The following is a 12,558-nucleotide window of genomic DNA, read 5'->3' as shown; positions in this document are numbered from 1 at the left end:
GGGAAGTGAAGAAAAGTGACCAGAGTGGAAGGAGAGGGGTCTAGGAGGAACTGTGGAGACATTGAAGAAGGTTGTAGGAGGAGAGGGGATGGAGAGGGGGAGGAAAGGACCATCATAAACAGGTGCTGGAAATCCTCAGTAAAACACACAAAATGCTGCAGGTACTCAGCTGGCCAGGCAGCATCTGTGGGAACGAATAAACAGTCAATGTTTTGGGCCGAGAGCCTTCACCATGGCTGGAAAGGAGGGGGGAGGAAGCCAGAATAAGGTGGTGGGGGCAGCGGGGAGTTGTACCAGCTGGCAGCCAATAGGTGAGGCCAGGTGAGTGGGGGGGGGAGATAAAGTAAGAAGCTGGGGGTGATAGGTGGAAGAGCTGGAAGAATGAGGAATCTGATAGGAGAGGAGAGTGGACCGAGGGTGAAAGTGAACCAGAGGGAGGAGATGGGCAGGTGAGGAGGGGCGAGAGGCAAACTAGAAAGGGGAATGGAAGAAGAGTGAATGGGGTGGGGTATGAACAGAGGTTAGAGAAATCGATTGTTGTGCCATCAGGTTGGACGATATGAGGTGTTACATCTCCAGCCTGAAAGGGGGAAGTCAGACCGAATGGGTGGCATCAGGAGATCCAGCCCTCTCCGGCAGGCGGAGTGAAGAAGCTCGAGGGAACATCAGTTCCCCAGCCACTGCAGGTTTTTCCCAGGAGTGATGACCTGTCTCTGGTCCCCAGTTTTCCTACATCCTCCACCGTACATCCACATTGTCCAGTTAAGTGTTTCCTTTCTGCAGTGGGCCAGCTCTCCTACCTCCCTACCCACCCTCCTCCTCTGATCTCCTTCCTCCACCCTCACCTCATTCTCCACATTTCCCTCCACCATCCCCCTCCCTGGACTCCCTTCCCCACCCTCCCTCTCTGATCTCCTTCCTCCACCCTCACCTCATTCTCCACATTTCCCTCCACCATCCCCCTCCCTGGATCTCCCTTCCCCACCCTCCCCCTCTGATCTCCTTCCTCCACCCACGCCTCATTCTCCACATTTCCATCCATCATCCCCCTCCCTGGATCTCCCTTCCCCACCCTCCTCTCCTATACTTGCTTGACCTCCATTGTCATTGTCCTCCTGTCTCTTCTGCCCTGAACTGCCCTCTTCTTCCCCCCTCCCATCCCCGGTCCTCTGCCAACCTCTTCTTCCCACCTTGGTTCCAACATCCCACCCTTACCTCCTTACTGGGGGGAAAGATATATATTGGCTTTGGACCTGGTGCAGAGGAGGTTCACCAGGTTGATGGTGGAGAGAGGATTCTGCCAGGAGACTTTGAGTCACTATATTCTCTGGAATTAAGAATTCACAAGGGGAGATCATATAGAAGCATTTCATTGTGGAAGAGATAGAGACAGGAAAGTTATTTCCATTGGTAAGTCAGAATCAGAATCAGAATCAGGTTTATTATCACCGGCGCGTGACATGAAATTTGTTAACTGAGCAGCAGCAGTTCAATGAAATACATAATCCAGAAAAAATAGTAATAAATAAAATAAAAAGTGATAAATAAACAAGTAAATAAATTATGTATATTGAATAGATTTTTGAAAAACATGTAAAAACAGGAATACTGACTATTAAAAAAAAGTGAGGTAGTGTCCAAAGATTCAATGTCCATTTAGGAATCGGATGGCAGAGGGGAAGAAGCTGTTCCTGAATCGCTGAGTGTGTGCCTTCAGGCTTCTGTACCTCCTACCTGATGGTAACAGTGAGAAAAGGGCATGCCCTGGGTGCTGGAGGTCCTTAATAATGGACGCTGCCTTTCTGAGACACCGTTCCCTGAAGATGTCCTGGGTACTTTGTAGGCTAGTACCCAAGATGCAGCTGACTAGATTTACAACCCTCTGCAGCTTCTTTCGGTCCTTTGCAGTAGCCCCTCCATACCAGACAGTGATGCAGCCTGTCAGAATGCTCTCCACGGTACAACTATAGAACTTTCTGAGTGTATTTGTTGACATGCCAAATCTCTTCAAACCCCTAATAAAGTGTAGCCGCTGTCTTGTCTTCTTTATAACTGCATCGATATTTTGAGACCAGGTTAGATCCTCAGAGATCTTGACACCCAGGAACTTGAAGCCGCTCACTCTCTCCACTTCCGATCCCTCTATGAGGATTGGTATGTGATCCTTTGTCTTACCCTTCCTGAAATCCACAATCAGCTCTTTCGTCTTACTGACATTGAGTGCCAGGTTGTTGCTGTGGCACCACTCCACTAGTTGGCATCTCTCACTCCTGTACGCCCTCTTGTCACCACCTGAGATTCTACCAACAATGGTTGTGTCATCAGCAAATTTATAGATGGTATTTGAGCTATGCCCAGCCAATGCCTATGCATATGCCTAGACCAGAACAATAGTCTTTTATGAGAGTCTTAGATAGATTCATGGAGCTTAGAAAAATAGATGGCAATGTGCTGGGGTAATTCTAGGCAGTCTCGAGAGTAGGTTACATGGTCAGTACAACATTGAGGGCCGAAGGGCCTGTAATGCACTGCACATTTCTATGTTCAATGTTCTAGAACAAGGGGACACAACCTCAAGGTTCAAGGAATAAATTTAGGATAGAGATGAAGAGAGATTGCTTTTCCAAGAGAGGCGTGAGCCTGTGGGACTCTCAGCCGGAGGAAGCAGTAGAGGTACCCCATTAAATTTATTAAAGACGGATTTAGCGGAATTAGGGATTTTGGGGAAAAGGGAGGGAGATGGAATTGAGTCCACGGCCAAATCAGCCATGGTCTCATTAAATGCCAACATCTCCGAAGTTCTACCCTGAGCCCAACATATTGGTGTAATTATGAAGAAGAGATCACAGCAGCTATATTTAATTGCAAGTTTGAGGGGATTTGGTGTTTCGACAGGCCAGGTGGCCTACTCCTGCTCCTACTTCATATGTCCTTATGTTCCTTCAGCCCTCCTGATTTCCTCCTCCAGCGCTCTGTTGCATTTGTTATACTCACGCACCTCATTTGTTCCTTGCTGTCTACACCTGCAATACACTTCCTTGTTTTACATAACCAGGGCCTCAATATCTCTCTAAACCTGCTACCTTTCCCGTTTATTCTGACAGGAACATACAAACTCTGTTCTCTCAATTTCACTTCTGAAGACCTCCCACTTACCAAGTACACCTTTGCCAGAAAACAGCCTGTCCCAATCTAAACTTGATACGGGCCACTGTTGTTTGCATCAGCCTTCACCCCCCCTGTGCTGTGTCCCAGGCACCGGACCCAGTGCGTCTGTGTCCGCGGCACTGGGAGCTTCATCAGGAAGTTAGGTTGCAGCTTTATAAAACTCCAGCTAGCCACATCTGGAGTACCACGTACGCTTCTGGTCTCCCCACTATGGGAAGGATGTCGAGGCTTTGGAGAGGGTGCAGAAGAGGTTTACCAGGCTGCTGCCTGGTTTAGAGGGCACGTGCTATCATGAGAGGCTGGACAAACATGTTTTCTGCACTGGTGGAGGCCGAGGGAGATCTGATAGAGTTTTATAATATTATAAGAGGGATAGATAGAGTAGGCAGACAGGGTGGAAATGTCTGGTACCAGAAGGCAAGGTGAGGGGGTAATTTCAAAGGAGATGTGAGGGGCAAGTTTTTTTTTTTTTTACACAGAGAGTGGTGGGTGTCTGGAACGCACTGCCTGAGGTGGTGGTAGAGGCAGATATTTTAGGGACTTTTAAGAGACGTTTAGATAAGTGCATGAATGTGAAGAAAATGGAAGGATGCGGACATTGTGTAGGCAGAAGGGATGAGATCTGGCTATTTAACTTAACTGGAACAGCACAACATTCTGGGCCGAATGGTCGGTTTCTGTGCCGTACAGTTCTTTGCTTCGAGTCTATATACTTACTGTGACCAGGTCCAGCATTGGTGCCCGGGGTCTGGCCTCCCACTGCTTGGCCGCCGTCCTGCATGGCTCAACGCCGCAGTCACACTTGCACTTTGACCCTTGACCGAGTGCCTCCTGAGGGCGGGACCCCCCGACCCGGTCACCACTCGGCTGCGCCGTGGCAACGTGCGGCGTGACGGAGCACTGACTGATGCAGACATGCTCCTCCAGCCCCCTGGACTCAGCGCCGACCTTGATGGGGCAAACAGAAAACGACAGCAGTCAACCCAGCCATTTGGCCCATCTAGTCTGTGTTGAGTTTTACAGCCAACCCACCCTGTTCGTCTACCGCTCTACCCCACCCCCACATGCCAGAACCACAGATGAACAGGCCCTCCCCCGCCATATTAGACCATAAAACACAGGAGCAGAATTCGGCCAACCAGCCCAGCAACTCTGGTCTGATTTATTATCCCTCTCAACCCTTGCAACTTTTGACACCCTGACTAATTGAGAACCTATCAACCTCCACTTTAAATACACCCAGTCATATGACCTCCACAGATTCACCACCCACTGGCTAAAGAAATTCCTCTTCATCTCTGTTTTGGCAAGTGGCTAGTTTAGAGGAAAAACTTTTTCACTCAGAGAGTTGTGGATCTGTGGAATGCTCTGCCTCAGAGAGCAGTGGAGGCCAATTGTCTGGTTGCTTTCAAAAAGAGTTAGGTAGAGCTCTTAATGATAGCAGAGTCAAGGGATTTGGGGAGAAGGCAGGAACAGGGTACTGATTGTGGATAATCAGCCATGATCACAGTGAATGGTGGTGCTGGCGCGAAGGGCCGAATGGCCTACTCCTGCACCTATTGCCAATCATTCTAACGGGATGTCCTTCTATTCTGAGGGTGTGTCCTCTGGTCCTGGACCCCCCCCCCCACTATAGGAAACATCCTCTCCACACCCACTCTATCTAAACCCCCTCTCCGCGCCCACTCTATCTAAACCCCCCCTCCGTGCCCACTCTATCTAAACCCCCTCTCCGCCCCCACTCTATCTAAACCCCCTCTCCGCCCCCACTCTATCTAAACCCCCTCTCCGCCCCCACTCTATCTAGACCCCCTCTCCGCCCCCACTCTATCTAGACCCCCTCTCCGCGCCCACTCAATCTAGACCCCCTCTCCGCGCCCACTCCATCTAAACCCCCTCTCCGCGCCCACCCTATCTAAACCCCCTCTCCGCGCCCAATCTAAACCCCCTCTCCGCGCCCAATCTAAACCCCCTCTCCGCGCCCACTCCATCTAAACCCCCTCTCCGCGCCCACTCCATCTAAACCCCCTCTCCCCGCCCACTCTATCTAAACCCCCTCTCCGCAAACCCCCTCTCCGCACCCACTCTATCTAAACCTCCTCTCCGCGGGTCCCAGCAGAGGGGAGGAGAATAGATTGATGGTGATTGCTGTATCACACAGAGGGGAGGATGGTAGGCAGATAATTGGTAAGCGCTGTATTACACTGAGGAGAGGATGGTAGGGTGATAATTGGTGATTGCTGTATCACACAGAGGGGAGGATGGTAGGGTGATAATTGGTGAGTGATGTATTACACAGAAGGGAGGACAGTAGGCTGATGAGGAGCGTGAAGTGTGTTTTCTGAGCTTTGAATAGACTCGCCCAACTTCTGCTGTGACGTCAGCCTCTCCGCCCCAAATTACCTTTCCCAACTTCCCCTCATGAGCCACCGACTGACTTATGGGACGAAACAAAATCTACCGGTGTAGTAGAAAGTTGGAGGGAAATATTCATTCTAAAGATGGCTCAGTGAGGCAATTTTTGAAGGGGAGGTGTGATACGGAAGAGAAGGATTCGATGACTACGCCTACAGACAATTCTGATGAGGTTAATGATGAAGAATTACAATCTTCCGAGTCACTTCACTGCACTAGTGCAACAATGGACACAAAAAGTCTGTCTTTACAATGAAAGCTACTTATCAATGGGTTTTACATGGACTGGTGATCCACGTTGTCCTATTCCATTGTGCCTAGTCTGTGGCAAACAACTTACAAATGTAGCAATGGCTCCAGCAAAAATGAAAAAACACTTAACTACAAATCACAGCCATATGACTCATAAAAGTGCTGATTATTTTAAACTGCTGTTGGAATCTGAAAACAGAGTAAAAGATTTCGTTAATAAAATCACAGCCAGTAAAAATATCCAGGAAATTATTTATTTAGTAACAGAACTTATTACCAAGAAAAGGAAAAGTCACACAGTTGCTGACAACCTAATAATGGCAGCATGTAAAACTATTGTGGGTAAAACGCTAGGCCAAGGTGCAGTGTGAGAAATTGAAAGGGTTTCACTCTCAAACAGTACGATAAGTTGATGTATTGATGACATGTCACATGATGCTGAAGAGTTTTTGTGTGATAAACTGAAAAACAACAGCTCCTTTATCCACATTGATGAGTCAACAGATTTCACCAATGAAGTCACTTCTAACACCATAAATCAGTAAGTTTCTTTGTTATGTCTCCCCTCTTGCTGTGAAACGTGGACACCTCTTTTTTCCTTATTGGGGAAAGAGACAGAGCCTGTGTTATGTCGAATTACAGGGTGAAAGAATAGTCTTTGGGGTACTGCAAGTCTTTGTCTTTATTGGTGCTTTGCTGCACGCTTGAGTGCTCGGTGGGGGGGAGCGCAGATGCTTTTCTGCTGGGGGGATGGGGGTCGTTGCTTTGCTGCTGCTTATGCGTGGGAAGGGGAGCTGGGGGGTTTGGGATTCTAACGTTTAACTGCCATTCATACTTTATACTTTGGGGCACTTCTCTGTTTTCATGGATGTATAAAAGAGTTTCAGGATGTATATTATATACATTTCTCTGACATTAAATGTACCCATTGAAATCTATTATATCATTTGTAAAATTTGTAAATGAAGGTGCAATTCAAGAAAACTTTGTTGCAAACAGCTGACTGAAACAATCAAAGGCCAAGATGTACTTAATGTTTTGTTTCATATCTGGAAACAAAAGGTCTGTCTTGGAGGAACTGTGTTGGCATCTGTCCTGGTGGTGCCCCATCAATGCTTGGCTCTGTGAGAGGTTTAGTTTCTCTTATAAAAAAAGAAAATCCTGACGTTGTCACAACACATTGTCTTCCTCACAGAGGGGTGCTGATGTCAGAAACTCTTGGAGATGAAATGAGAGAAGTTCTGGACGATGCTACAAAAATGGTTAACCTTATTAAACAAAGAGTTGAGAATGTTTAAAAGACCGTGTGAAAACCTAAACAAAGAGCAGACCGATCTCCTGCTACAGACAGAAATCCAGTGGCTTAGCAGTGGAAAAGTTCTCAACAGGGTGTTTGAGCTGAAAGGTGAATTGCAGGAGGACTTTCAGGAAAATAGTAGGCCAGATTTTGCTGAGTGCTTTGAAGATGAAGAATGGCTGCAGAAACTAACCCACTTAGCAGACATTTTTCATCATACAGTCTGAACCAGTTGAACAAGTCTCTGCAAGGCCATGGAGAAAATATTTTGACTTCAAGTCAGAAGATTCTTGGATTTAAAACAAAAGAGAATCTTTGGAGCAATCATGTTGCAAAAGGAAATCTTGAAATGTTTCCACTGCTGTTTGGGGTTGAGAGTGAGGAAGGATATCAAAAAGTCTGGAGTCTTATTGAAAACCACCTGGAATAACTGCAGAACAAAATTAAACAGTATTTTTCCTCCCTTTCAACACAAGTGTATGACTGGGTGAGGAACCCTTTCTCTGAATCTTCTGCTCAGCCTGAGAACGTCAAGAGCAGAGGAAGAACTTTGTGAGCTGCAGTCTGATCATGCACTCAAGATGAGATTTACTGACCTGCCCCTGGACAAGTTCTGGATTTCTGTGAAAGAAATCTTGCCATTCATAGGAAAGCAATGAACATTTTGCTGCAGTTTTCAACTTCTAACATGTGTGAGCAAGCTTTTTTTGTTGAACAAGCATCAAGAGCAAGGATAGAGATCGTTTCATTACAGTTGAAGGTGAAATCCATGAATGCTTATCTCAAGTTCAACCCAGAATTGAGTATTTGTGCAGCAAAAAACAAGCACAGGTTTCACATGCTGGGCCTGTATTTGAACCTATTTCAGTCATACCACTTAGTAAGAAAATGTTTTTTCAAAGTTTTGTATAAAATTGTGCCTTAGGCTATATTTTCATTCATATTGCTTTGGCTTATGGTTTTTAGTAACTTCACTATTCAACATTGTCAATAAATTTTCATGTTGTAAATAGTTTTAATTAAAATCAATTTACAACCTTTATTTAAATTAAATCTACTGAGCCTACCTCTGGAAAAATTAAATCTCATTTCGGCTTAAACCAGTTATTTAACAGAAATTTATTCTGTTTGTCTTTTGAGTTTTTAAAATTTATGAAAGGGAAAGAAAGATTAATTTCAAGAAAGGTAAGCTAACTTTAACTATCTGTTTTCTTTTCAAGAAAAGTTGGCTAAAAATTCATCCTCTAAAAAAAGTATTGGCAATTATTTTTGAATTATTGTATCTACAATTTACTGATCACTGTAATGTACTGTGAGCTGTAGATATAATCTTTTATAGAACATAGAATAGTACAGCATAGTACAGGCCCTTCACCCCACAATGTTGTGCCGACCCTCAAACCCTGCCTCCCATATAACCCCCCACCTTAGATTCCTCCATATACCTGTCTAGTAGTCTCTTAAACTTCACTAGTGTATCTGCCTCCACCACTGACTCAGGCAGTGCATTCCACGCACCAACCACTCTCTGAGTAAAAAACCTTACTCTAATATCCTCCTTGAACTTCCCACCCCTTACCTTAGAGCCATGTCCTTTTGTATTGAGCAGTGGTGCCCTGGGAAAGAGGCGCTGGCTATCCACTCTATCTATTCCTCTTATTATCTTGCACACCTCTATCATGTCTCCTCTCATCCTCCTCCTCTCCAAAGAGTAAAGCCCTAGCTTCCTTAATCTCTGATCATAATGCATACTCTGTAAACCAGGCAGCATCCTGGTAAATCTCCTCTTTTCCCTTTTCCAATGCTTCCACATCCTTCCTATAGTGAGGCGACCAGAACTGGACACAGTACTCCAAGTGCGGCCTAACCAGAGTTTTATAGAGCTGCATCATTACCTCGCGACTCAAACTCTATACCTCGACTTATGAAAGCTAACACCCCATAAGCTTTCTTAACTACCCTATCCACCTGTGAGGTAACTTTCAGGGATCTGTGGACATGTACCCCCAGATCCCTCTGCTCCTCCACACTACCAAGTATCCTGCCATTTACTTTGTACTCTGCCTTGGAGTTTGTCCTTCCAAAGTGTACCACCTCACACTTCTCCGGGTTGAACTCCAACTGCCACTGCTTTTGTACACAGAGGTTCCCTGAGACCTGAAAGCTATTTCAAGGTTCCTCCAGGGCAAAAAGGGTTGAGAAAGGTTGGTCCAGATAAAGTGGATGAGGGGAGCATGTCTCCCATAGCGGGGTGAGCCTAGGTCATGAGGGCACTGCCTCAGAATAGAGGGACGTCCCTTTAGAATGGAGATGAGGAGGAATTTCTTCAGCCCGAGGGTGGTGAATCTGTGGAATTCGTTGCCACAGACGGCTGTGGAGGTCAAGTTATTGAGTGTATTTAAAGCGGAGGTTGACAGGTTCTTCATTAGTCAGGATGTCAGAGGTTACGAGGAGAAGGCAGGAGAATGGGGTTGAGAGGGACAATAAATCAGCCATGATGGAATGGGGAAGCAGACGCAATGGGCCAAATGACCTAACTCTGGTCTTGTGACTAATACTCAGACTCCACGTGTCTGCCTGTGGAAGTGACAGTCCCTGGAGTGGGAATCAGCCGCATTGTTGAGTGGGGAGAGTACCGATCCCACCCCTCCTGAGCTGAACCAGCGGTTATGGCTCCCGGGCGATGCTGGACACCTCCCATCTGTGCGGGAGTTTTCCTAACTCCAGGCCGACTCTCAAAGTAATAACCACCCAATTCCAAAACACCCAGACACAGAGAATGGTCAAAGGAGGAGGCTATTTGGCCTGTTGAATACCTGCCAACCCATAGTAAAGCAACTCCCAACCAAGATACTCGGTTTCAGCTTTATAAAGCTCTTATTAAGCCGCATCTGGAGTATTGCACACGGTTCTGGTCACCCCACTGTAGGAATGGGGCTTTGGAGAGGGTGCACAAGAGGTTTACCAAGATGCTGCCTGGTTTAGAGGGCGTGTGCTCTAACGAGGGGGCAGAAAAACTCGAGTTGTTTTCTCTGGAGCAGCGGAGGCTGAGGGGAGACCTGATGGAGGATTATATGATTGTGAGAGGCACAGATAGAGACAGTATCTTTTCCTCAGGGTAGAAACATAGAAAACCTACAGCACAATACGGGCCCTTCAGCCCAAACATGTCCTTACTGTAGAAATTACCTAGGGTTACCCATTGCTCTCTATTTTTCTGAGCTCCATGTACCTGTCCAGGAGTCTTTTAAAAGACCCTATCGTTTCCGCCTCCACCACAGCCGCCCGCCGCCCATTCCACGCACTCACCACTCTCTGTGTAAAAAACTTACCCCTGACATCTCTGTACCTACTCCCCAGCACCTTAAAACTGTGCCCTCTCATGTTAGCCATTTCACCCCTGGGGAAAAGCCTCTGACTATCCACACGATCAATGCCTCTCATCATCTTATACATCTCTATCAGGTCACCTCTCATCCTCCGTCGCTCCAAGGAGAAAAGGCCGAGTTCACTCAACCTATTCTCATAAGGCATGCTCCCCAATCCAGGCAACATCCTTGTGAATCTCCTCTGCACCCTTTCTATGGCTTCCACATCCTCCCTGTAGTGAGGCGACCAGAACTGAGCACAGTACACCAAGTGGGGTCTGACTAGGGTCCTATATAGCTGCAACATTACCACTCAGCTCCTAAACTCAATCCCACGATTGATGAAGTCCAATGCTCTGTAGGCCTTCTTAACCACAGTGTCAACCTGCGCAGCAGCTTTGAGTGTCCTATGGACTCGCACCCCAAGATCACTCTGATCCTCCACACTGCCAAGAGTCTTACCATTAATACCATATTCTGCCATCATATTTGACCTACCAGAATGAACCACTTCACACTTATCTGGGTTCAACTCCATCTGCCACTTCTCAGCCCAGTTTTGCATCCTATCAATGTCCCACTGTAACCTGTGACAACCCTCCAGACTATCCACAACACCCCCAATCTTTTTGTCATCAGCTAATTTGCTAACCCATCCCTCCACTTCCTCATCCAGGTCATTTATAAAAATCATGGAGAGTAAGGGTCCCAGAACAGATCCCTGAGGCACACCACTGGTCACTGACCTCCATGCAGAATATGACCCGTCTACAACCACTCTTTGCCTTCTGTGGGCAAGACAGTTCTGGATCCACAAAGTAATGTCCCCTTGGATCCCATGATTCCTTACTTTCTCAATAAGCCTTGCATGGAGTACCTTATCAAATGCCTTGCTGAAATCCATATACACTACATCTACTGCTCTACCTTCAATGTGTTTAGTCACATCCTCAAAATATTCAATCAGGCTCGTAAGGCACGACCTGCCTTTCACAAAGCCATGCTGTCTATTCCTAATCATATTATACCTCTCCAAATGTTCATAAATCCTGTCTCTCAGGATCTTCTCCATCAACTTACAAACCACTGAAACATAGAAAATAGGTGCAGGAGTAGGCCATTCGGCCCTTCGAGCCTGCACCGCCATTTATTATGATCATGGCTGATCATCCAACTCAGAACCCTGCACCAGCCTTCCCTCCATACCCCCTGATCCCCGTAGCCACAAGGGCCATATCTAACTCCCTCTTAAATATAGCCAATGAACTGGCCTCAACTGTTTCCTGTGGCAGAGAATTCCACAGATTCACCACTCTCTGTGTGAAGAAGTTTTTCCTAATCTCGGTCCTAAAAGGCTTCCCCTTTATCCTCAAACTGTGACCCCTCGTTCTGGACTTCCCCAACATCGGAAACAATCTTCCTGCATCTAGCCTGTCCAATCCCTTTAGGATTTTATACGTTTCAATCAGATCCCCCCTCAATCTTCTAAATTCCAACGTGTACAAGCCCAGTTCATCCAGTCTTTCTTCATATGAAAGTCCTGCCATCCCAGGAATCAATCTGGTGAACCTTCTCTGTACTCCCTCTATGGCAAGGATGTCTTTCCTCAGATTAGGGGACCAAAACTGCACACAATACTCCAGGTGTGGTCTCACCAAGGCCTTGTACAACTGCAGTAGTACCTCCCTGCTCCTGTACTCGAATCCTCTCGCTATAAATGCCAGCATACCATTCGCCTTTTTCACCGCCTGCTGTACCTGCATGCCCACTTTCAATGACTGGTGTATAATGACACCCAGGTCTCGTTGCACCTCCCCTTTTCCTAATCGGCCACCATTCAGATAATAATCTGTTTTCCTATTTTTGCCACCAAAGTGGATAACTTCACATTTATCCACATTAAATTGCATCTGCCATGAATTTGCCCACTCACCCAACCTATCCAAGTCACCCTGCATCCTCTTAGCATCCTCCTCACAGCTAACACCGCCACCCAGCTTCGTGTCATCCGCAAACTTGGAGATGCTGCATTTAATTCCCTCATCCAAGTCATTAATA

At 46.6% G+C, this 12,558-nt stretch overlaps 1 protein-coding gene across 1 annotated transcript in view; it reads right to left on the bottom strand.

Moving 5' to 3' along the window:
- LOC140197454 (olfactomedin-like protein 2A) overlaps positions 1–12,558 on the bottom strand; it is a 42,078-nt gene that overhangs the window by 23,451 nt on the left and 6,069 nt on the right. The window contains exon 2 of the mRNA XM_072257412.1: positions 3,886–4,116. Coding sequence (XP_072113513.1) covers positions 3,886–4,116 — 231 coding nt within the window. The remainder of the gene's footprint in view (positions 1–3,885; positions 4,117–12,558) is intronic.

The sequence above is a fragment of the Mobula birostris genome, chromosome 5 (genome assembly GCF_030028105.1).
Source record: "Mobula birostris isolate sMobBir1 chromosome 5, sMobBir1.hap1, whole genome shotgun sequence".
In the NCBI taxonomy this organism is placed as follows: Eukaryota; Metazoa; Chordata; class Chondrichthyes; order Myliobatiformes; family Myliobatidae; genus Mobula; species Mobula birostris.
This window is presented reverse-complemented; position numbering and strand designations above follow the sequence as displayed.